The 27360-nt window shown below is 34.6% G+C and overlaps 1 protein-coding gene and 1 long non-coding RNA gene across 3 annotated transcripts; one reads left to right on the top strand and one right to left on the bottom strand.

Annotated features, from left to right (window-relative positions):
• LOC147073433 (uncharacterized protein C13G5.2-like) lies at positions 1-21723 on the bottom strand. Of its 2 annotated transcripts, XM_085945546.1 has the most exons (5): positions 21681-21723; positions 8963-9641; positions 4130-4432; positions 680-860; positions 4-328 (listed from the first exon to the last, which is right to left on the bottom strand). In XM_085945546.1, exons 3-5 carry the CDS (start codon positions 4421-4423, stop codon positions 141-143), a joined length of 663 nt encoding a protein of 220 aa, XP_085801672.1. In that variant the 5' UTR covers positions 4424-4432; positions 8963-9641; positions 21681-21723; the 3' UTR covers positions 4-140. The 2 variants fall into 2 exon arrangements, with proteins under 2 accessions (XP_085801671.1, XP_085801672.1); XM_085945545.1 differs by lacking the exon at positions 8963-9641 and having other exon boundaries at positions 1-328.
• Positions 21724-25348: 3625 nt separating this feature from the next.
• On the top strand, positions 25349-27076 carry LOC147073432 (uncharacterized). The gene is made up of 3 exons (XR_015070484.1): positions 25349-25519; positions 25757-25982; positions 26287-27076. It is a non-coding gene; the product is annotated as an uncharacterized LOC147073432 (long non-coding RNA).
• Positions 27077-27360: the final 284 nt, after the last annotated feature.

The raw sequence follows: 27360 nt of genomic DNA, 5'->3' as shown, positions 1-27360 counted from the left end.
TTTTAAATGTTTATCTTATTTATTGGATATAACAAATTAAAAAAGCATTTATAATATTATGGGTACCTATATAAAAAATTAAAAAAACATTTATAATATTATGGGTATATTGAAAATTATAAAGTGATTCAGCAAGTAACTTAACTCATATTAAACCAGACCTTATAATTGACATGCGTGTCTTTAGCATAGTTATAAATAGCTCCGACAGCTTTTTCGGTGGCAGCGGGTGCCCCAACAGCCCCAGCGACTCCGCCAATGACACCTAAGATAATGGTGCCGATGCCGGGTAAGATTGCTGTACCGATTGCGGCACCACCCGTTGCACCTGAAACGAAAACATTTTTTTTTATTTTTCTTGGCAGAGCAACCCTAATTATTAAAGACGCAATGCAATGCAAAGACAGGCATTACAAATTACAATACCAATAATTAGAGTTAAGGCTTTCATTCACGTTTGTCCAAGGCTACCTCCTTTCTATTTTGGACTTCTAGAAATTTTTAAATCGTTTATTACAGGCAGTGGTAAAGAAAATCGAAAAAAAAAATAATATTATAGCCTCCATATTGAATTAGGTATGAGTTATCTGTTAAATTCATCTTTATTAGTCCAAAATATATTATAAGAGTTAAGATTTGGAACAATGCAGTAATAAAAATAATGGTCTGTGACACTAACCAGTATACCCTCCGACCCAGGCGGCAGTGATAGAGGCTGCAGATGTGACAGAGTTCCTTGTGGTGCCATGCTCGACGTCAGACATGATGTCCTTACTCAAGCGGACAGTATCAATCGCCACAGCAGTCGGGAGAAGTACCCAGTTAATAACCTTGCAGACTTTAGCAAGAGTTTCGACACCCTGGAAATGAAGCGAATGATAAGGTTTTTGAAAGGCAACACAGGGTTAAACTCATAAAAAAGCAACAAATTAAACTCACTGTATTAAAACACTTGATGACAACTCCAGAACACGTTTAGTATAATATTAGAATTGGTAATCATGGAAATATTTTCCATGTTGGCAGAGCCAAATACAAACTTTTACCTCTTGCTTTAGTTACTTATATCTATATACAATTAATTGTAATTTTTAATTTAAAACATTTCGCATTTATTGTATTTAAAAAAAAATTGTAGGCTTGAAACACTTTATATGTAACATTATATACCTACACATTCAAAATAATCAAACCTGCGCATCTATTTCATACACAAGACTGCTATCGAGGGTAGTTTATCATATTTTTGTATTGAGTATTATAATTGTTACAATAAGTTGGTTGTGTAATTGTCACATAATTGTCATGTTTTAACAGCACCTCTCTTGGCTGTGCAAACCTTTAGGGCGAGATAGACAGTTTTGACAGCTAACTTAACAATTGCAGAGTAACATTCCAAACCGGCCTAAGTCCAAAAATCTGATTTTGAGATAATCATATTTTTGAGATTTGCAATTTACCTATTAATTTTTCGGTACTATAATGTTTGGCAATTTCATAGAAAATTCAAAGACTCGAAAACATAATATGTAAATAACATTAAAAAGTATAGTAAATCTTCAAAAAACTGTACTAAGTACATTTTGGAATACAATAAAGTAGAGTTAAGTATCTTTTGTGTGTACAATTATGATTGAGTAATAGAATGTGGTCATGGACAGTGTCACCGACAGGTTTTTCCGCCCCTGTGGGGGGCGCTCCCATAAGGAGTAGTGCCACCCAGCCGCTCGGTCTGACCCTGGTAGTCAATGCGCCACCGATGAAATGATGATGACCCTTGGCAAAGCTGAACAAAATATTTCACATGTTAAGTCCCGCAGTTTGCTCTGACAGGCCCCACGGCTTCTCAGAGTGAACTGTGGATGGTTAAGTCGGTCGCCACAGACCATGTAAATAATAGGTAATAGGTAATATAGTATAAGATTAAATTTTTGTTTTGTTGCCAAATATGGTAAAGGGTAATTAAATTAAATATGATTTGTTTATAATAATGTATAGTGTAAATTGTAAAATATTCATATGTAAGGCAAAGGATTAAATAGTAATAAAGGGGGACTTATGGATGGGCGTTGAGGGTATGTAATTAGATAGTTAAGATGTACGTAGTGATAAGTGCATATAGATCGATGTCGCTGCGCGTCGCACGTACACGGCACAGTAATTGTTAATATATGCTCATAGGCCTGTTGCGAAGGCTCCCTTTTGCACGTATGTGCAATCACAAAGCGTAGTAACACTTAGGCAATCATCGATCCGATTATAATCACGATCCCGCGTAATTAATTTTCATTTCAATTTCGATTATTAATATCCGCGGTCATTCCGCGCGCGGCGTTTCCGAATCGGTATTCTGGCAGCTTTCCTGCTCGCACATACGACGGCGTCTCTGTCGTATGTGTAGAAACCGATTTCCCGATACAAATTTGCTCGCTTTGCAGTGACAGAGCCCCTCTCGCTCGCGTGTATGACGGCATCACGCTCACGCGCGACGGGAGAATCGGATCAATGATTTTGGTCGATCAAGGAGACCACGTACTGGAATAAAGTGCGGGAAATCTTTGATCGGCTAGGTATGAGTATGTACTAAGCAATTATTACTGCCTATATGTTTGGTTGACGGAATGACATCCGTCAACTAGTCGTAAGTATGTGCCTGTGGCGACACCGAGCTATATTAGTTGTTAACGTGAGAAAGATTGCGCGACCAATACGTTTATATATTAGAATCAAGTAACTTCCCCGCGTAATATGGGTTTATATTAAGCTTTTATTTTGTAGTTAAATTACCAATCTACCGAGTTCATATTCTTAGACCAACGTCAAGTAGGTATTCAGGCCGTCGGGGCGCCTCAAAGTTGAGCCCCCCAACGGTAGTTGGCCGAAGGATTGATATGCGCTGTCGGAGGCCTGGTGCCTCAAATATGCCGAGTTAACCACTGGCATATGACGCCTTATCATCCAGGCTAACTTTGTAGTACCCTTGTTTCTGGGTGAGAGGTACCTTCGCGCCGCTAGGGCCCGCAAAGCCGGCCGCCGCGGGAACGCCCCTCCCTCAGCCATGAAGAGCGCCACCACGCGGGGGGTGTGCTGTATCGATAGGTAATTCAACCACGAATCCGTCGATGCCTCGCACGCCTTCGTAGGTGCGTTTTTCGTGGGGCTGGCCCAGAAACACTGCGGTACTGCTTCATCAATTACACGATCTCAGTACTCCTAGGTACTCGAAGGACGTACGTGACGAGTGAGCGACGCCGCCCGCCGGCGAGCGTCGACTCGCGCCCATAATTTTTCTTAGTCGGCCCTTACGTAGATGTCGCGGGTAATTAGTCATTGTACAATTTCCGCCACTCTCGTAAGGAAACCGTTAATTAATTTTGTCACCCGAAAAACGTTGAGCTAAGGGATGAAATCGGCCAGATTTGCATATAAACCCAATATTTTTAAATTCAATATCAGTCTTCGCTCACATTCCCGACCCTGAACCTGCGAAGGTCAGCGGCGGAATTTCGTTCACACTTTTCATATACAAGTCGCCAGGACTTGTGAGGAGGTACTCGCCCAGGTCCCGATACCTACTGGCAGATACCTACCTCCATACCTACTGTCACTTTGACAGATAGTGGTGAAGTGTCAACCAGCGACTTAGTCGTTTTATTCGCGAGTTTTATCGTTCATTACCGGACCCGGTCCCCAACCTTTTGTCGCGGTGCCCCGTGTTCGCGCAATCTCGATTACAGATAAAGATAAATTAATTCTTAAATAATTAAATAATAAAGGTGTTAGTTTATACAATTAATATTGTATAATAAATAAGACTTCTTTTTTTTTAATAATTTTTGTGGTTTCGGACTTATATAATTTGAACTTTGAACCTTTGGTGATCGTGAGACCTAATAAAATTGTTTAATATAGTGTAAAGTTCTTTTATTGGACTAGACATAGTGCCTACCTGTTCTTCCTACAATTTGAATGTACCTCCACCCCAGGCCCGGAGCTAGCCGAGGATTCGGAGGCCTACAACAGGTCTGTTGGGATGGTTGGAACAGTTTATTTTAATACAATAATATTATGTATGAGCCAAAAGTTCATAACAATACCAATTGATTTTTAAGTAACGATTTGATCTAACCTTCAATTGGGTAGGTGAAATTCGGTAGTGAGGATCGTAACGCATCTTCGCAAGTCTGTGGTTGATGTTAATGTGCTCAAAGTTTACACCTCGGTGGGGCCTATCAAACCTGATCACCCACTCTCCGACCATCTTTCCACGCCACATCACTCTCCGGGTAATATCCATGATATTAACAACATTGTTCCCGACGGTCGGCAGCAATATTATATAGTTTTTAGTCCCGATTATGACGCCTTTTAACGTACCACCCACTGTGTCCAGCGTCTGGTTAGTACTAGTTTTCTGTCCCATTTTGTATATCTGAAATGATAATATAAATATTTTAATTAATGATTTTTTTTTATTAGGTACCTATGTAAAAGGATTTGATTTTAGTATGCTTCTGCCTATTGGTATGATTGGGAGATGTATACCTATACTCTTATGATAAAAACACTACTGCCAACATAAATACAACAAAGATTATAATTATTTATATGATAAATTAAAGACATTATTCATAAGTAAAATAATTCCCCTGATATTTATTTTTAGTAATAAAACAATTAATTAAGATAATTATAATGAGACAAGTACAAGATAAAAAGAACTCTTTATATACGTTTTTAAATTTTCTGTTGAATTATTATGCTCAATATGCTCAAACTTGTACTTGATATGAAGTTAATAAAAAACAAACAAATATAGAATACTGAAATGTCATTTTGACATTTCATATTGATTTCCATACTAACGCACGTATATATGAATAATTTAGTTGCTAGGACCCAATAATAGTGTTTTACTTTTTACGGATTTCTTCCAAAATAACTTTTCATACAAAACAGAATTAACTGAAAATGAATTCAATTCTACTTAAAGATGGCTAAAAGTATTAAAATAATGCGTTGGCATTGTGTTCTGATATATTTTAAGAGTTTCAAATGTCTAGCTAGTCGGGAAGTTAGTTAAAAATCGATTGCAAGATTCGTACTGGACAAACAAGAATACGAACTAATAAAAACGTTGTAATAATGCTCATAATAGATAATATACTGAGAATGGGACAATTGGGCGCCGCACTGTCGAATGAAACAAATAGACGTCCGTTACGATGTTATACAGAAAGTAGACGAGGAATTTTAATCAGTTTCTATCTACTACTTAATAGTTTTAATTTATTTTGCTCTAAACATAATGTTTTTTTATTGCGGATTGAGAATTATCATGAATTAATATGCAAAATTAAATCATTATTTATGTGTATATTTAAATTCTCACCAAATATTAAATAATTTGAATATACATAATAATATTAAATACATATTTTAAAAGTACTAATTCACGAACATTTATTTTCGAATTTCATTCGATTGCATGACACCCAGTTGTCCCGGGACCGAATTGTCCTAGACCCAATATACTTGATTCAACACAAAGGATATATTTTAAGTAGATAAAATAAATAAAACCAACTTTTATTATCCCAAACATAAACTTAAAGCTATTGAATTTAATACATTTTGTGATTAAAGTATAGGTACCTACTTATTATTAAATATTTTAATTAAAATTGGTAAAGCAGCCTAGTCAGGTTTTTAAAAATATGCACACATACACACGGATACCAAACAATACAGAGATCCTACAATTCCCCATGAGCAATCTAACGAAGACAGATATATAGTGTAAAATAATAACTTTAGGTAATAGAGTTGTTTTGATAAATCACATTCAAAACCGCTGACTCAGTCCCGCCAGCGTTGCCAATGTTTTTCTTGCCAGATATAGCATTTTTCAAAAAATGCATCTAGCTTATGGCGTTTTTATTGGCATTTTTGATGCCTTTAACAGCTTAAACTGTGCTGAAAATAAGCTATATATTTTATTTTCTTGGAAATCAAATTTCTGACCACACAATGAAACAATTGGAGCGTATTCTTGGCGTTATAATGATATAATGGTATCAGATATTATACTCTCTGGTATTACCCAATTATTACTTATCATAGGTTGTGAAATTATTTAATTATGTTTTGTCAATTTTAAAATTAGGTTCTGGGAAAATGTGTGATTTTTTTACACTTTTTATCGATAGGCAAAAAAAGGTATTGAAATTTATTTTCACAAAATCTAGCATTTTTTCCTTAGTTTGATATCGTACTCCGTGTGACATGCTTTTCTCAATGATAGTTGGCAACACTGGTCCCACGCCCTTATAAAACAAAAGGACATAGCTGATTGAGAAACATTCCTTGGAAGAATGCCAGCCAGCCGAATTTAAAAACTTGCATCCCCAATGCATTTTATATTTACGTTATAGATTAATCTGGGTTTTATTATAATAATTATAATAGTGAATGGTGTTCTAACAAAGTGAAACGATATTAACCGTGATGGAAAGGAAACCATCGTCACTGGACTGGATTGAAAACCTCCATTTAAAAATATGTTGGCAGGGATGGTGTGATGAGGGGTAGGTAATGAATAGAATCAGAAGGTTTTGATGCGTATAAAAGTAATTCCCCAAATTTATTATCCCTTAACACAAATTACAAATTCAGTTTACAGCTTGTACAATACAAAGTTTATAAATTAGATTTATGACGATAGTGTTTGTAATAAAAAATTATTTTAACGTTGAAGCGAGAAGCGTGTGATTAAGACGAACGAATTTAAGGTACTGATCTCTTGTTGGATTGCCACGTCTGTTTTTATATTGACAGTAGACAAAGAAAATGCTATCCACAGCGTGGGTAAATTATTGTTCTTGTTCCCACACTGCGGATTGATTCCTGGGATTTTGTCTGCGAAATTTGATCAAGGTACAAACGTTATCAATCCAACAATGGATTTCACACGACACAATGACAGGAATGCACTGTTTACTCGTTCATTCCTGTGATGCGACAACTGACACCCGGCACGTAAGCATTTCTTCAGCCGGCGAAAGGCGATCATATGTCCGTTCGCACAGCAGTGTTTTGCTGATTATTAAAATATTGAATTCTTAAAATGTTGTAATTTTTAGGTTTTAACTGCTATCTACACATTGCACTGTCTGCGGACTACTTCCACCCTCAAATATATGACAATGAACTCCTCAATGGTGTATTGTTAATACGGTGACCACACAACTGTACATTATTAAACTTATAATTTGTAATGTCCACAATATTATGTAAAATAAATAAATTGAATTGAATTATGAGTTACGTTTTTAATCATCATTGAATAGGTAGAGTTCGTACAAAGAGTCCTGAATAATCAGCTATGTTTAGGCATTTGCAGGCGGCCGGTTGGGTAAGCGTGGCTCAAAGGGGGCTACAGAACACACCCTTTGCACTCCACTTACCTGACAATCCGCAAATATCGAATATAGCCGATGATTCAGAACTATTTGTCTGAGCTCTAGTAAATAATTAGGAAAAATAATAGGCTATTGAGAAATGAAAACTAGCCACTGACACTAACATTTTTTGAGAAGTGAGACAAATAACTGTTAATAATAATTGGACATAGTTATGCAGAAAGTAGTCAGTCCACAAGAAATAAAAAAAATGAAATATGATATAGATCAGATGCGAGAAGGTTTTCTCTAACTTCTGCTGAAAATAGCCAAGCCGCAAAAAATTATTCTTGAAATAAAATACTATTTACAATTTTACATTTTTTAACATAATGTTGTTGCTAAAGTGCCATTATCTAAGCTCGACATTATTGTGGACTGGCTACATTCTGCATAACTAAGTTCAATTGATCGTGCACAAATCCTTGATATGGCAATTTGCAAAGAGAGCTGGGGTAACATTCAACTCAATGTGGAATATCTGGGATTCCTAGTTGTATTCAGCAATCTAAATATTGTCAGTTTAACTCTCTCGCATTCTATATTCTCTCGCTTTATGGTAGAAAGTCATGAGCTGTACGCAGACTCATAAAACAGATGGAACAGACAAGAAAATAAATATTTTATTGTGTTTTCCCTATTCTATTCTCTTCCTTGGGGGTCCCGACAAAACCGCCCAAACCAAAACCGCCCGGACATTGCCGCCAAAACAATTTTTAATGAGACAATTTTTAGTTTTACATAATATTATATTTTAGATACACAAATAAAAAAACATGAATAAAGATATAAAAAAATAAAAATTATTTTCATTCCATATTTGTATAAAAGTAGACTTTATGACTCATCAGCATTTCTCATGGGATTTTGTAGATATTCCAGGTATTCCATTAGGGAACTCAGGTATAAGCTATGCGGCTGCATAGGATTAAACACGTATTATGTATCGGCAATTTTTCTGCGTCAAATGTCCAAGTTCGCAAAGGCAGATACAAGATATCTCAGTAGTACTAATAATTCGGTCAAAACAAATAATTTCAAAATAGGACACATACTGACATCTATCGGAATATTCCTAAAACATTTTACCATATTAGTAAATGATTTTACCATGACAACTGACATTTCAGAGATGTCGTAGTTTTTATTCCGCAAATTATATTTGGTCTGTTAGGTACTGCCAAGGCCTAAATAAGGCGTAAATTTCAATCAATAAGCAATTCGAAAAACCAAAAAAGCATTTGTTTTATATATTTTCGTATTTTTTGCGGGCGGTATTGTTCAAGCGAATTTGTCCGGGCAGTATTGACAAGCACTGGTACGGGCGGATTTGGTTGGGCGGCAATGTTTGGGCGGTTTTGTCGGGGTGCCTCTTCCTTGATATTTGAGATAATCATCCATTTCTATGCCTGTTAAGCGACGCCTGTACTTGTCCAAAACATCAACAAGTTACATTTAGTCAAGTATTGTCGAAATAATTAAAAAAAAGTTTTTTCACTCACATGAAGATCTGTCTTTTGCGATTGTAGATTAGATTAAGGGCTTTTTATTTATCCACTTCCACCAGATTCCACTGCACTCCTGCAACGGTGATCGCCTCCTTCAGATCTCTCCTCAACTTATCGATATGGGCTTTACTACTCGGACAATTGACCCAAAGTATCGAAGTGTCGTCAGCAACACAGCCAAAAAGCTCTAAACCAGTTTTTGGGACCTCTTCTTCTGTACAACACTTCAAGACGTCACTAACAATGTTTTTAATGTTGAAATTGTCTTTCACGGGAGGAGTAAAAAACCACAACTGACCGAGTTCAAAAGATATACCAGAAGTGATAGTTTCCAGTGAAGCTCTCGTCCAGACGTCGGGCGATAGCAGAAAACAATCTTCGTTAGGACTCGAACACTGCGCAAAATTGTCAATGTCAGAAAATAGGTCGATATTATCAGCCGGCGATATTGCAATGGCGTGTTTTTTGTGTTGCACAGTCGCACTTTGTAGGAGTAACAATTTTATTCTCCGCCATAAATCGAATTCGGCTTCACTGTTCGTCAAAGGTGACGTTACTATAAGAGCGTTCGGTTTAAAACTCAATGTCAAAGTTTTCTGCTCGATTATTGCTGTTGATTTCGCAACGATGGATGAAGCATGCCGTATTGAACTATTTCCCATGATATTGGTTACTGCGTATTGAACAAAATAATTATGTATTAGATATTTTAACAATGCCAGTAAAAAATATAACAAAAAAGTTGAAAAGTTTTAGTAAATGCAGTAAAATGTTACGGAAAGTACCGCATAGGTATATTTTTTATTGCAAAAACAGTTTATCTCATTTGGGTAATGATGAGGAATCCCCTTTTCTGTTAAAAGAAGATGCAAGAAAAAAACTAATCCAATATACTAATAGCCCCTTTACACGTGCATGGAAAGTACGTATTATCGCAGCCATAACAAGTAAATGCAAGTGTAAACACATATTATCGTACAAGTTGCAAGACTACATGCATGGATCAAAAAAGTTCAGCAGCTTCTGAATTTTCACGCGATAGTTGCAACTTTCACGATACTGTGCATGCGCAACAGAAATATAGTGGCGAACCTGACTGAAGAAATACAAACTAACCGCGAAGAGCATTTGATTTCCACAACCTGCTGTCAAATAGCACCACACAAGACGACAACAAACGAGTTAGCTAATGTTTGAAGAATGAGATTGGCAAGACAATCAGCATTTTTGTGTGTAAACAGTTATTGTCCCGATAGTTTAATTTACAACGAAATTGTTGCCAGTAAATCCATGAATGTGTACATGCGCTATTTAATCTAATATGCATAGAATGATGAGTTATGTTAAATCAAAATACTGTTAAAATTACATGCAGACCACAAAAGAATGATAATTACAGTGACGTGAGATGTCTCACCGCATTCTGTCTACTATCATCATTGTCGCCATTTTAAATTTCGTGATAATTATTCAATTATCTTTTAATTGATATATAATGGTAAAAATATAAAAACCACATAAGATAAATTGCATAATTAATTATAAATTAATAGTTAATACTTATAAGCTTTAAATAATATAATCATTGATCAATCAGTGGTTAACTGAATCAATTACCCAATGCATTGCGGATACAGTATACCTAGTAAGGTATAGGTATTGGATTTGCATAATTTTATATTGAAGAAATTCTTATATCGCGCTGTTTACGAAAATAAAAATAACAACGTTGTTGAAAATTTAATACTGCTAGTCTTTCGTACTTGCATATTTTTAATCAGCACTGAAAATATTACCGATGCTTGGATAGGTAACCATAGCTTTTCAGTTGTTTGTGTGGAAACTCACGAGTCGAAACTAACAGACATGACCCATTACTAGTCCTACATGCAGCATATTTGTTTATATTTTATTCGATATCCGTTGAACAGCTGATAAACAGCAGAATATTGTATATAGCTTTGCGACATCTCATGCATCTCAGAATAAGACAGTCTGGTTTTAAGTGCGAGATAAAAAGCATCTAAGCATTCCCCCCAACACAAAGTGGCGTTCTTCATCTTTATCTACTCCGGATAAACTGTTTTGGCAATTATAAAAAAAAGTTCATAAGCAATGCAGTGTTCTCAGACACATTTACAACTGCTTCTATTCAATATAAACATAACCTAATATTCAATGCATAGATGATTAAAATTAAAATTAAAACACTTAAATTTTAATCAAACATGTTGAAGAAAATCTTTTTGTATAAACGGAGCCTAAACATTATTGAGATATTAGGCACTTAGGTACATCAAACTGGAACTTACTTCAGTAATTTTAATAGGGAAATCACAGGAAACTCCTACAAGAAGATTCAACATCTTTGATTTCGATGGTTATTGAGACTATTTTATTTCTCTTACGTAAGAGTAGAAAATAAATAATATACCTAATTAAAGTGCGTTTTGTTTTGGTCCATTCAGTTTTGAAACAGTGGTGTTTTTGGAGTATTTAGACCAGTCTTTCTCAAAGTGGGCGATAACGCACCCTTGTGGACGCTGGAGGCTTTAGGGGGGCAGTAAAGGCTCAAAGAAAATTAGGGGGCGTTAAGGAAATCTAGAGGGGCAACGGCAGACAAACTCTATCTGTAAAAATCCGACAGAATCTAGACATGACACAACTCGAGATGCGATTTACTACTTGAATGCTTGGAGTCCCGTATAGACGGTTAGATTAGAGTCGCTTACGCATGTAATAGTATGAATGAAGCTATATATTTCATGTATGTACATAGTAACGCAATTTATCAGCAGTATCCTTCAGTAAGGATGACTTGCTTATTTATTGTCAGCACTTGACCACGATGATTTGAAGGAACGATTCCAGGATATTTTAAACATGGATATACTAGGCTGTCAACACAGCAGGATCATCCCAGTTAGAAGAACTTATAGAACTGACAACAAACGAAGAATTAAAAATTAAATTCAAGAATGGCTACCAAGAATTTTGGCTGCAGACGCGACCAACTCTCTCAACTGTATAGGTAAATCATTCTACAGTGGCACCATAGGCGATTCGCACGTGTATTGAATTGCTTGCGACAATACCTGTTTCAATGCTAGCAAACAATACCACTACAACTGCAAGCCGCATTTGCCGTACCCATGGTGCCACTGTAAAACGATTTACCTATACCGTGGGTAATGGTCAGTTGTTCAACGATTTCTGATAGCATTCCCATCGTCGTATCTGTGTGAATGTGGATTTAGTGCTGTAGCAATGTTGCCAACTAAAAAAAGAAATCAGCTGCAAGTTACTGACGCGGTAACTTACAGCTGTTTTTAAGTAAATTCGAGCCTGATATTAACAAACTCGTCGAAATGCATCAGATTCATCCTTCACATTAGATAAGTTTTAAATTTAAAGCCTTCTTTAAATGTTAATAAAAATACTTCTAAATATGATTAAGTAGGTATGAGTTTTATTTCCTCTCATTGAAACATTCTTCGATCTCAGAAATAGGATATGGGTCACACCCAATGACATTAATATGGACGAAGCATCTAGAAAATAAAATGACACTCACTTTGTGTCGGGTCTGCCGGATGGCGAAATTCATATTTTAATATCGGTATCCTACACTAAAATGAACATTCTGCTTGCAAGCGGTCTGGCGACACCGCTGGGTCTGCCCATACAAAATTTCTGACTGTCAGGTTTCGACTCCACCGTTATTATTGTGTTACAAAATGCCAATGTGCCTAGTTAAAAATTGTAAAAAAATCTACTAAACACTACAAGAAAGATGGGATATCACTTTTCATGTGTTAGTATTATTTATTATTTATAAAATGCCATTTTAAGATATTGATGAATGTTTATTCAATGCAATTGAATGACAGGAACCATTGGACAGTCAGTCGCCTGTGATTCGCTGGGCTCACTTGCGTCTAATCTCCGAGAAGTCGTAAGTAACCGAGAATCTGTTTCTAACGCAATGAGTCATGACACTAATACGCCATTACAATAAAGGTTATATTACTATAAATTCTCGAAGCTTGTATCGCATAATGGAAACGGATACGTCATATGGTCACGTGACATCTACCTATACATCTGTGAATGACTTTCATGCACAATTTCTCGTGCGCGCCGAGTATGAAGTGAGTTGTCCATTTAATAATATGTCATTGGTCACACCCTATCCCCTATCTATCCTATCCATACAATAATGCATGTTTAAAAATTATATTTGCAATAACTGTTTTTAAGATATGCAACAGATGGTAATGTAAAAAAGTTAGTTAAAAAATATGGAGGGCAGTAGATATTTTTTAAATCTCAAAGTGGGCGGTGGTCGAAATAAGTTTGAGAACCTGTGATTTAGACGATCAATTTAGTTGTCCGTTCAGTCTCAGTTGGATTTTCCATCAGTTATCGTATCCATTTTTAGAGTTGCCAGTTAAATTAACATGTAAATTAGTATGTTGCCATATTTTTTTTTTTTTTTTTTTTTTTTTTTTTTTCGACCATGTCCGATCCTGATAGGATCATATGGGCCTCCACAGAGTGGAGGTTTGTATTGACAGATTTTGTTTTTTACGAGAAATGGATGTCAGCCACTTGCTCAACCTATTAGGTCCATACCCTGACACACACAAATTGAAAAACAATTTTTGTACTTGCCAGACCCAGGATTCGAACCTGGGACCCACGGCTTTGTAGTCCAACGCTTATGCCGCGCGGCCACCGTGGGCGTATATTTTTATAAGTACTACTTTTCTAATTTGATTGAAATAGGTATTATAATTTCTTTAAATATACTGTATTATACCAACCAATATGTCTAAAATGTAATTATAAAAATAATATTCATTTTTAGTGGATGAAAAATGTGTACCGCCGTTTCCCAGCTGAACTGTCAACTGAGACTGAACAGACAGCTAAACTGATTGTCTAAATCGGGGTTTCACAAAGTGTGTCCCGCAAGATTTATGTTAATCTGTATTATTTTTCATTCTTCAAATCAAATCTTAAAAATTACATTTAAAATTAAATATCATCTGTCAAGAATAGACACTTTGATATTTGTGTTATTTAATTGAATTCTACAAAGGACTTTCACTTGAGGTATATCCAAGTACCTATATTTGTGATTTTTTTTTTCTATAATGAGCATTAATAAATCAAACAAGATCAAAATTAACAGACAACCATATTGCATCTGTTTTGTGTATTCACACCACAAAATTCGAGCCTAGATTGCAGAATTTAGATTCAAACTAAACAATTGCATAAATCACAGGTGAAAAAATTTAAATACTTAATTATTTTTTAGTAAGTACATATACCTACATATTAATAAGAGTAGGTAATAATAATGTAGATTTAGAGCCGAGCCACACCAGGCGACCAGTCGCCGAGACCAGACCGATGCATGCAGTTATATGGACCATGCCACACCTGTGGGTCTATTCTATACTTATCGAACACTAAATTGATAAATAGTATCAAACTTAGGGTAGGTTTGTATTAAAATATTAGCACTTATTGTAACAATTACACGAAGCCGGTTTTTATTGTTGCAATAAGTGCGATATTTTAACAGCAGCAAGATAGGTGCTGTTAAAATATAGCACTTATTGCAACAATAAAAACCGGCTTCGTGTAATTGTTACAATAAGTGCTAATATTTTGATACAAACCTACCCTAAGTTTGATAATATTTTTCACTTTATCACTTTAGCGGTCGATAAGCATAGAATAGACCCACTGGTCACCCAGAAGTCGCGCAAGCAATAAAGTCGGGCGATCAGTAAAATCTCATTCGTGCACTCGGTCTGGTCTCGCAGTCTCTCTGGTCGGGCGACCGGTAGCGATGTATGAAAATATATAGCTATGTATTGAGTGCAGCCACACCGGGCGATTAGTCGCAGGCAGCCACGCCATTATATTTATTATTTTTTGCATACTTGCGTAGGTACATACATTCATTATTATTATTTATTGACTTCCTTGGTCGCCTGCAGCCACGCTGCGGAGAGAACGTATTTTTTTGCATACTTGCGTGTACATTCATTATTATTTTTATTATTGGCTGCCTCTCTGGTCGCCGGCAAGTCGCCCGAGTAAATCGCACGAGGAGACCAGGGCACCGATTTCCTAACTATCGACCCGTGTGGCACCAGCCGACATGACGTAATTGTGACGTCAGCCAATCCACGCTCGAGGCATGCCGCCCGCGCGCAGTGCTCACCGTTGATAATTATTACGATGAAACACCTATATGTGTATGGTGACAATGAATAGCGCCGCTGTCTGAGTAGCGTGATTTTCTCGAGTGCTATTATCACTCCGGTAGTACGTCACAATGATGTCATATGACGTCATGTCGACCGGGAAGCTTGCACTCGCAAGTTCTAACATAGGGCCCCAGAGTCGCCCGGTGTGGCTCGGCTCTTAGTAAAAAAATATAAGTTGTTTACACAATGAAATATTTTTTTTTTTGCCGTTTTTTAAAAACACAAAATATTTACAAAAGAGTGACCCGCTAAATATTTTTGATTTCAAAATTGTTGTCCCTCTGACGAAAAAGTTTGTGAGCCCCTGGTCTAAATACACAAAACGGAAACCTCGACTGAACGGACAATAGAACATAGAACTGAACTGACGTCTAACTAAAAGCACCTGAAGAGAATGCATCCTCCACGTCTCCATTTTGGTTTCAGTATCGCATACTACGACCTACGCGTCAATTCAATTGACAGTTCGACGGAAACGGAGACAGATTGGATTTGGATACCTACCTAGCAAAACTGATCGTTTAAAAGCACTTTTTTACTTATCTGACAATTCTTTCACAATATTACAATGTGTAGGTACCTACCTACCTTACTATATTTCTAATTGCAATATTAACTCGATAGTAAATCTTGTTTATAAATAGGATTTTGAGAAAACGTCACGATTATAAAATTACTACCTAGGTAGATCTAGCATTCATTTGGAATGCCACGGATTCAATTATTACAGTGGCAAAATTCATCGCAGAAACACTCTGAATTGAGAAAATCATTAAGTAGGTATATCAAAGTATTGTGAAATCAATCGGAGATTATAATGGTACGTTTACATTTGACACTAATATCGTCATATTTATGTATGACACCATATTCACTTAAGTGTAAACAGTAAGTATATTTGTATCTGCCACTTATTTTGCCTGTGTCGACTCTCACCTGCAACTTATTCAATCTACTTATATACGCAAATGTAAACACCGCGTTTACGACAAGTTCGAACTTGGTGCGATATATCACCAAAGTTGAGCCACCGTCTACTTTATGTCAAGTACCTGACATTATTCGTACCTAGCTAGTTTGACAGGTAGTAAAGTGCATCGAGCAATATGGATATTAAAAAAGAGTGGTTAAAAGCAGATACATTTGATTTAATAGACAAATATCACCTTAAACCGGAGTTATGGGATGTGACCGCGAAAGATTATAAAAACCGTACGAAAAAAAGTGATGCAATATCAGAACTTGCCAAAAATTTTGATACCACAGTTGTGGAAATTAACAGAAAAATACACAACTTAAGAAACCAGTATAATAACGAACAAAAAAAAACGAAAATAAAGAAATCGGGATCGGGCCTCGATGACTTATATGAATCGAAGTGGCCCTATTATAAAGTGTTATCGTTTTTATCAAACGCTACAACATGCCGATCGACACTGGGAAACATTCCAATAACTGTAAGTTTGAAACTGTTTATACCTAGTTTATGTATAAGTTTAATTTAATTGAAAAGGTAACAGTCAAAATTTATATTATATGAGGCTGTTAGTTTGAAAGTAGGTTAGGTTATGTTAGGCTATGCAGAATTATTGTTCATTATTCGGTTCTATAAAAATATCAGTCGATACATTTTTGTGTTTATGGAATTTCTAGGCAGGCTGGTAACACAAACGCATCGCCTTGTTTTTCAACTGTCAAAGTGTTGTTTCTTTCTCATTTTGTAGTCGTTTTACCAATATACTATAGTTTTTTCTTAAGTAATATTTAAAATTCAATAAATCTATTAATATATGCTCAAAGATATTATTAGGCATCGCGGTAAAAGTACACTATTTGGAATGGCCCTCAAAAAACAACTTTGTTCAAAGTAACACTGCCATAAACACTAGATGGATAGAATGACATATTATGTTGGTTTTATAAATACTCAATTCATAAGGAATAACAATAAGCATCAATTTCACATAGAAATAATATAGTTTCTCCTAGTGGAATCATTAAAATGATTGATTTTTGAGGGCCGTTCCAAATAATGCACTTTTCTCGACTTCACATTTCAAGTGGGTAGGTAGGTATGTAAAACTAATGATTTAAAAAAATAAAATTTCTTAGTTTTTTTTAAATTTTATATTTAAGTAGTATCTAAGTAAGTACAAAGTGTATTTTATAATATTTTATATTGCCAAGATAACTCCCCTTGTGCACTGACAAAATATTCCCTAAATTCTTCTCTTACACCTTTTGCATCCAAGGAATAATTATTACTCCCTTGCTGTTCTAGAGGTAATAGGTTACGTGTCGATTCTTCATTTCGCCAACTTCCATTTTCAATTTCTCCTGTTTCTATATTCTCTCTATCAAATATACCTTCAGGGGCATATATATTAGCAGAAGATTTCTCTGAAAGTAAGAAGTTGTGTAACGAACATGTGGCTAATATTATTTTATCAACACGTTCTGGAGCAAGAAGAATTGGTTTTCTTAGTACCCTAAAAATACTAGACATTACACCAAAAGCATTTTCGACAACATTTCTTGCTCTAGAAAGCCTGTAGTTGAAAATTCTCATTGAACCTTGACATTTATGTGCATATGGTTTCATTATATGTGGTTGAAGAGGAAACGCATCATCAGCGACAAAGACATAAGGAACTTTCATATTTCTACCAACAAGATGTGTTTGTTGCAAACTGTTTGCTTGCTCTTGAATGTAACTTGAAATTCCACTAGCTCTAAAAACTCCACCATCAGAAATTCTGCCATTTCCACCAACGGAAGCTATGATAAATTTATAGTGTGCATCAACAATCGCCATTAAAACAACACTATGCTGTCCTTTATAATTGAAATAATAACTTCCACTTTTCTTGGGGGCTTGAATAACAACATGTTTGCCGTCTATAGCACCCAAGCACTGGGGAAAGTTCCATTTTGATTGAAAATTTTCGCTGACAGCCTTCCATGCTTCTGGTGTTGATGGTGCCTACAAAAACATCAAAATAATTATTAGTAACGGTTCAACCTACAACCTATTTATTATAATTTCTATTTTTAGGACGATGCTTCCACATTAGACGACACATACGTAACAACTGAAGAACAAGTTGAAGGATCATCCTCAGTTACGAAACCAACGAAACCAGAAGATGAAAGGGCGTGTAATATAAAGGGGAAAAAAAAACCAGGAAAAAGGACACTAGACGATCGTGATGCATTATTAATGCGAAAAGCCACACACATACTCTCTCAGGATGATGATGAGTATGATATTTTCGGCAATTATATTGCATCACAAATTAGGACAACAAAAACCGAATATTTAAGAAAAAAAATGAAAAGAAAAATACAGCGGGCGGTGTTAGAGGTAACTGAAGAGGAAGAGGAAATGATACGATCAGGAATGTATTCCTCTCCATCCTTAGCATCACCGTGCGAAACGGATAGTACACTGTCGAATGAGGTTGATATTCAGATTGAATATCAACCTCATTCAATAGTGCACTATATTGAAAATGAAACAGACAGCTGCGAAACTGAACCTACCGATTTGTAGATAGAATTTATTTTATTATAAAATTAATAAAATATATTTAATCACCGGTAATATTGAACATATTTAATTTTGAAAAACATTTTCTGAGAATATATTATAACCAATAGAAAAAATCTTTTTTTGAAAAGAAATAAGCCAACCCGAACAACTCGTAGCATAGTGATAATGCACGGATAGGGCGTAAACCTGGAAGATACAGGGTTCGATTCCCCGTCGGGTTGGCTTACTTTTTTTCAAAAAAAGATTTTTTCTATTGGTTATAATATATTCTCTCAGAAAGTGTTTTTCAAAATTAAATATGTTCAATAATCAGAATGATATATGTATTCTTAAATCTTGTGAATTATTCGTTCAATAAAAGAAATAGTTAACCGGTGATATTATTATAAATTGAATTCCTAATTAAATACATATATATTGATAGGTTCTTAAAAAATACAGTTGTGTAACTATGTAAATAGCTTATTACAAGCGACTAAGTAATTTTGTTTTATCATATTTTAATCCTAAATTACGGCGCTTTTATCATACATGTAGTATTCTATTGAGACTATTATATTGTATACTAGGTATATCATTTTAAAACAGGTTTTTAAAAAACATTAGAATAATCATTAATCTTTGGGTGGAAATTAATCGTACATTGCTTTGTATTTTATTATTAATTTCAATTGTGTTTTTACTGTTTCCTCGTCTTTTTGCTTATCTTTAAGTATTTTAAACTACTTGTTTTTCATCTTACTGTTTTTATTTCTAGGTTGTGTTTATTTTTCAGGATGTGATTTAATAAATTTATTATAAATTTTCAAGATATTTTATTATATATTCGGTACTCCCATCCATACACATAAAATACACTATAATTAATTATTATTGATTAAATATTGTAATTTGCTAAAATGCAATACCAACAGATAAGGTAGTACAGGCAGACATGTTCAAGTTGATAAATGAAAACGTAAATGCCTACACAGTTGAAGAGACGGGTCTACCTGGAAATTATTTGAGCACATAGTTACATTACTGTAAGATTTAATTTAATTCCTGTTATCCAAGTTTAAAATTACAAAGAGTAACCTCATTACTTCCATAATCCCTTATAGTATCACCGAGCATATCGGATAGTGCACTATCGAATGAGGTTGATATTCAGATTGAATATCAACCTCATTCAATAGTGCACTAAGTCGCGTTGACACGGTCCAAGTACGATCCAAGTACACTTGGATCGAGTGCCATCCAAGTGACAGCTTCATACTATTTATTCTTATCCAAGTGCACTCGTATGAGACATCTTCATACTAATTATTCCTAACCAAGCTACTTGGACCGCGTCGTACTCATCCAAGTAAACTTGGATAGGAATAAATAGTGTGAAGCTGTCACTCGGATGAGACATCTTCATACTAATTATTCCTATCCAAGTCTACTTGGATCGTACTTGGACCGTGTCAACGCGGCTCTACCTATATTGAAAACGAAACTGACAGCTGCGATACCTACTGAATTAAACTGAACCTACCGACATGTAATCCTTTTCCAAAACATCGACAAGTATTTGGCAGATCTCTGGAACGATCAAACTGATTGTGCATTTGGGTATTCTAAATAAATAACCAAGACTAGCGTACGAATCACCTAGAATTGTAAAAATATTTGTGTGAATAAATATGTATACAATGTTTTTATTATTTTGAATATTCCGTCACTGCATATTCAACATATAATCTTGTGTGACATTAATTTGGCCCATTCTCATATTCGCATTGGACCAAACACACATTGAAGTAGTTCATCAATAAGTATTGATATATGTGGGTGTTTTTAGATCAAAGATCCCAACGCACGCAAATAAAAATGTACTGTAGCGATCTGTCAAATATCATAGACAGTGAGAAATAAATCAGAGTTGCCGTGTTCTATGGATTTTGTGGAAAAATAAAATATCGCATGTTCTCGGCACATACAATTAATTCTGATGCAGTCTGTGAAGAAAAAATGTGCTTCAAATGGTATTAACTGCACTCATATTACGAGAAGTAATATATTATTGAATATGCAAGGACGATTCACTTCTTACCAGTTGCTAGATATCGCAATGTTACTGTTAATCGTTCTTCTACACTTATGGCATTTCTAAATTTTGTGTCTTGTTTTTTGGCAAAAGGTCCAATCTTGCAAACTAGTTTTTCGAAATCCACTGGCCTCATTCTCACAAAGTTCACAAATTGAGTTGGATCTTCGATTTTAAACTCTGACATTAAACGGAAGGCACCTAGTTCTTCTCGTCGCTGAATCCATTCCCGCACCCATTTAGACCGTTTTTTCCTTCTTTTTGTTGCCAAAAGACTTAAAATAATAAAACTCGCTGCTTTCTTTTTTAACATTCCCATATTGACAACTGACAACTACTGACAACTGACATAACGTTTTTGAGAAGTATACAAAATAAGTGTCCGAATAAATTACAATATCATATGTAAACACCGCATATATTTATTCCAATGTTGCCATTGAATAAAGTGTCGAGACTTTATTTCAACGAGAAGTATACCAGAATTTTATGTCAGATCCATGCAGGTGTAAACAGTAAATGAAATTTTATGTCCGACACATAAAATAAGTATAACGGTATAAGTGTCAGATGTAAACGTACCATAATGGAACGCCGATTATATAATATGTCCTCCGTTTACCTTTGGCAAATACGGGAACCCTAGCTTTGCTGCTAGATCTGTAGGTAACGCACGGATATATTTTACAATATAATTAGAAGACAATACAAAATAACATCACTGCAAAATTCATTATTATTAGGGTTTATTTATTGTTATTTTACTTATTACTGATATGATTTTATTGGACTTACCGTATAACAGATTCGATACGTCTACGCGTCAAACTGAAACTGCGTCAAATTGGGGTTATGTTTTGTTATTTGTACATAATGTAGTGATGTTCAAAAAGTTTCAATACTTTTCTTTCAATACAATACCAGTATCGATACGTTTTTTGTCAATATCATAACATAATAGAGACATAAATGTATCATGCAAGCGTTTTACCATGAGTATTGCACCAACACCTTATTAATTAAGATTTGTATTGGATGCGCACTCCAATCTCAGGGTTTTCACGCGCTTTGGTGGACGGATTAATTACTTCATCAATAACAATTTCCCCAAGATTTTGTCTTGCGTGAAATAAACAAATTCAAATTCAATCCGACGAATTCATGTGGGTCTATTCTATACCCATCGACCGCTAAAGTGATAGGTATTATCAAACTAAGGGCAGGTTTGTATCAAAGTATTAGCACTTATTATAACAATAATTACAATACGTTGGTTGTAATTGTTACAAGTGCTAATACTTTGATACAAACCTACTCTAAGTTTGATAATATTTATCACTTTAGCGGTCGATAATAGTATAGAATAGACCCAATGGGAAGTGATATTAATTAGATTAGCCAGGTGTTCACAAAGAGAGATGAGTTCCGTGAGATTTATGTTTAATCTGTATTATTTTTTATTATTCGTATTATCGAATATTAAAAATTACATATCCTCTGGCAAGAATGAGGGCTTTCACTTGAGGTATATCCAAATATAGTTAACATGCTCATCAAATGGCTTCTTTATTTGGAAGTACCTATATTTTTGTGATAAAACACTTTCTACAATGAGAATCAATAAAATAAACTTCAGATAAAAATTAACAGACAACCATATCGCATCTGTTTTGCGTATTCACACCAAAAAATTTGAGCCGAGATGGCAGGAGTGGTGAAAAAAAAATAAAACTATTTTTTAGTATATTAATAAGAGTAATAATAATGTATATTTAGTTAAAAATATAACGCTACACCATGAAATATTATTATTTTTTTTTGCCTTATGTTTTTTAAAATAGAAAATATTTATCAAAGAAAGGGTGGCCCGCCAAATATTTTTTATTTCAAAATTATTGTCCCTTTGACGAAAAAGTTTGTGAGATTAGACCAATGCTTCCTAACCAGTGATTCGCGATTTAAAAAAATACTGCTTAAAAAGTTTATACATATAACTTATAATATCATGACTAGTAAGTGTAAGTGCAATAAAGTTTTTCAAAGCAAAACTTTTAAATTTAAAATTTTTTTTGCCTCGAAATTTCAATTCGTTTTAATTTAAAGTGTATCCCTAACTTAAAAAGATAGACAACATTGGATTAGACCAATGCTTTTTTCAAAACCTGTTGTAAGTACCTTATTAATGTTTTAGATTTTCAAAATTATCATCCTACGTCTCCATAAATTTAGTATTATTTAACGATTATAGTTTTACAAAAATGCTACATTTGTTTAAGTATCGATACTTTTCTTCCGATACGATACTTTAACCGATACCAATACCAAGTATCTATACTTTGTCTTTCGACATGACGACCCTACTTACAAACTTGTCTGACGGCTCACGTCATTTAATATGGATTTTTAGGATTACCCGACTGAATGACCTTGGCTAATCTGAATCAGTGTTGCCAACCGTTTTATAATTATAATATTTGTACTATAATTTTGGTCCGCGTACTATGTACGATATAAAACAGGTATAGTACGCCCAAAATACTATAATTTTGAATATCGGAAAAATATAAAAAAGTACTAAAATTTCAATATTTCCGTTCGATAGATTGGTGCAAAGTACTAAGAACATGGAAAAAATGCTCTAAAATCGTAAAAAAATCCCTTCACTTTTTGTTTAAAATAAAATTTCTTGAATTCTTCGGTAAGCATTTTTGGTTGGAAGAGGTACCTAAATAAAAAGGGGTATCGGAGTTTCTCAAATTCCCTGTTATTTTTTTTGAAACAAAAAAACCTATACATTTTCAACAGATGACAACGCGTACTATATTTTATCCCCAAATACTGTAATTTTTGAGGCTCTGTACCCCATTTAAATCTGTCCAACTGTCAACAGACGTGCCCATATACGTACATTGTCTGTGGCAGATCAAGTGTCAAAAACTGTGGAGGCTGTTCGCGGAGATCATACACAAGGTCCATTTACCTGGATCACCCAATGCTTAAACTCCAACTTTTTTTGTGTGCATTTGTTTGTGCATCGTTAGTGCACGTTTGTGCACGATTTTTTTTCGGTTGTGCACCTATAATAACCGAAAAATTCCAATTTCAAATTGGATGTTCCAGCTAAACGTTGGGTCACCCAATGTTGAAATTTCAACTTTTTTTTATTGCATTCGTTTGTGCATCGTTAGTGCACGTTTGTGCACGCGTTTTTTTCGTTTGTGCACGCACATTAAGGGGGTTATTTGCATTTCAATTTGGGTGACCCAGCTAAATGCTGGATACTTGTGTCACTAAACTTGGATTTTTTCAAAACTTAAATTGTAAACTTAACTTAAGTTTGTATGCAAAACCTGACTGCGTGGGTTTAAAAATATTTCTTTTAGTAAAATCTCTTGTCGCATAGCTAATGCGCAATCCAGCATACTTTTTTATTTTTTCCTCATATAGTGCGTGAGTTATTCGATATGAAATATTTGATGAACGTTAAGTAGAACCATCCAACAAACTTTTTTAATTTTTTATTAGGTCATCAATTTGCCTATTATTAGCTTACGTTTGTGCACGTGCTTTTTTTGTTTTCGAGATTATATCGTGAGAGATATTAGTTCTCTAAATTCAGTGACTTGATACTTGAACAATTAAATTTGCTTTAAAAAAATTTTGTTAAGTGCATACGATTATGTATATTTATTTAAAATTTTAACACGATTTTTCAAATTTTTATCTTTTATATTAACCTAGAAAATTAATTTTGAGTGGCTGTCAAGTTTTAACACCAAACATTTTTTTCCACATTTTTAAATGCATACCTTTGAGTAATTTAATTATATGATTTTTCATATATTTTTTATTGTTTTTCCATGTAAATTACGCGAAAAATTCGCATTTTTTCATTTTCACTAAGTACCCCGTCAAAATATCCCGAACAAAAACAACCGCATCCGCATGGATGGTCTGGTCAAAAGAGTTTCGCAAAACAGCCAATACGGCTCCTATCTACCTGTTTTCCATTTATACTAATTAATGATAATCAACATCTTCGTGCTTCAATTTGGAAAGCACCTGTATATATTTTTATTGGTGCGTCATCAAAATATACTTTGCAAAGCCATTCGCAACAGTCATAGCTGTCACCAAAAACTGTTTTCATCACTCCAATGTCACAATATAATAATATTACACTATTTATTGTTATCTTACAAATTATTGATGGCTTTCACTGTATCTTTAGACCTCGTGCGTTCATAAATGTTTCGTTATGCATTAATTTATGACGAGCAAGCTTTATATCCAACGCTTGTTACTTTAAAAATCCCAATTTTAAGTACGTTTAATAATAAGACAACCAATAAACAAAATTATAAGTAGTTATTATCCACCTTATCGTTTCGAATGACAGCGTATCCTCTTGCGTCCTGAGGTACACATATGTGGACGTTATTTAAATATTTTTTAGTAATGATTTGAATGGATACTTGAACCGCATTTGACTACAGTGGTATAGATAGTATATTTTTCTACCACTAGAGCAAAACACTAGCCTATGTAGTTTTAAAATAAATTGTTATTTTGACTTTGAAGTTATGGATATTTGCACAAGACAAAAATGGCGGCTAAAAAGTCAACTCTGACAAGTAAGTGCTTTTAATTAAATATTAATATTTATTTATATTAAAAACCAATGATGTATTTAGTTTCACAATGAATCATAGTAATATTCCGTATACTTTAAATTATCTTTACACTTTTGTAAAATATTATAATCATAGTTTCAAAATTCGGTACACACATGAGTAACTCAGGTCTAGAGTGATATATTTTGACATTAGTATATCTGATTTATTGAGGTTATGTTTTTTGTTTACATTTAGACGAATCCTTGAATAGCCAGCATATTGGTGATATTTTGAATGATAATGATGTCGAAGTTGGTGGAGGATATAACCCTGACGACAGTAATGATGTTCACATTCATCTCCTGGGCCCAGATGATGACTTTATTCTGGAGAACCAGTGAACTTTACTCACTGCTAGAGGCTGAGATACATCCTTCAAAATCACAATCCAGGATCCTATCCTGGCTTATGAAACCATAAGGTATCAATGCTCATATTATATTACTTTATCATTTAGTCATAAATATCAAACTTATCATTTTATTAGGCAAGTGCATGCACTGCTAAAAAATCAATTAAGTACCAATTAAATTGATACAGTTTGTGATGAAAGGGCTTTGTGATCTCCATATTGAGGATTCGATGGACAGAATAATTAATATACTTAATATACCTAGTGATTAATACTATTGGCCATTAGTATTTATATTCCTGGTGTTGAATACTTAATAAATAGGAATAAATGTATCGATTAATTCATAGTATTGTATTTTCTATTGTTTCAGTACGCTGAGCCTAATAAGACGAATGATGCTGAGCTGAAGAGTTCAGTTCATGGCCATATATGGTTTATTGGGTGCTGGACTCCAATTGCTCTATAAATTATTCTCCATGTGGGGAAGTGAATCCTACCTATCTGATGAAGATACGATACAATCTCAATGCAACGCTGTGATGTTACTTTGGCTTCACAACAACTGCCCTTGTACGTCTACACATATGACTTTTTTACCAGCTTCAACCTCACCGATTCGTTATTTCAGGCCAATACGTGTTATGATTCAAAGAAGACGAAGAACGATAGGTATGCATCACTCAGTCAGCTGTTGTAAAATACTGATTACAAGTCGATGAGCCGCATTAATCTTCACAGTGGTGTGTTTGCCTTCACAGGACATCAAGCATGTAAACTGTGAGGATCTTTGACCACTGTGGACATGGACTTGTTGGACATGGACATGAAATTGTTTGCTCATTGTACATGCAAACTTATAGGAAAGAAAATATTCACTGTGATTGGAATACTTCATAGTCATGGAAAATCAGACTTGCAAACCCTACGATTTGGTATGAAAGTCACTTAGCCATCAGTATCATCATCGATACAAGGTCATCCAAGAAACTCTTCACCATTAGCTTCAATAACACACTGAGTAAACACAGATCTACTTCTACAGCAAAGAATGGTTGTCCCCAAACCTATTCCCTGAAGTGCGCTAATTAATGTGTAGTATTTTAGGGTTTTGACCGTTAATGTACTATATTTTTAATCTAAATAAATATAATTTTCCAATCACCATTATATTATTATGATTATTGTATTATTTTTCTAATAAAATTGTATCATTATATGGATATTACATTGTTTTTGTTTCATTTCATTGTTTGTACTGTATCCAATATTGTACTCTATTGTGACCTGAGATGCACTCACGTGCACGTAGTGGATTTTAGTTAATATATAGTAAAAAAAATATTTTAATTTTTTTTTGTGATCTTAATAATATTTATGGAACAGTAAAATGCACAAATATTTTTTCTCATGACTGGTTCTATCTCGGGTCTCAAGAGGGTATGAA

The sequence above is a fragment of the Rhyacophila brunnea genome, unplaced genomic scaffold, assembly GCF_057557595.1.
Source record: "Rhyacophila brunnea isolate RB1 unplaced genomic scaffold, BYU_Rbru_1.0 scaffold_18, whole genome shotgun sequence".
In the NCBI taxonomy this organism is placed as follows: Eukaryota; Metazoa; Arthropoda; class Insecta; order Trichoptera; family Rhyacophilidae; genus Rhyacophila; species Rhyacophila brunnea.
This window is presented reverse-complemented; position numbering and strand designations above follow the sequence as displayed.

Excerpts from the sequence above, each read along its gene's own strand:
- LOC147073433 (XM_085945545.1), bottom strand. The coding sequence starts at position 4,423 with ATGGGACAGAAAACTAGTACTAACCAGACGCTGGACACAGTGGGTGGT. Across the intron at positions 861-4,129 it reads TTTCACCTACCCAATTGAAG|GGTGTCGAAACTCTTGCTAA; the intron begins GTTAGATCAAAT and ends CTTCATTTCCAG. Across the intron at positions 329-679 it reads CTGGGTCGGAGGGTATACTG|GTGCAACGGGTGGTGCCGCA; the intron begins GTTAGTGTCACA and ends TTTTCGTTTCAG.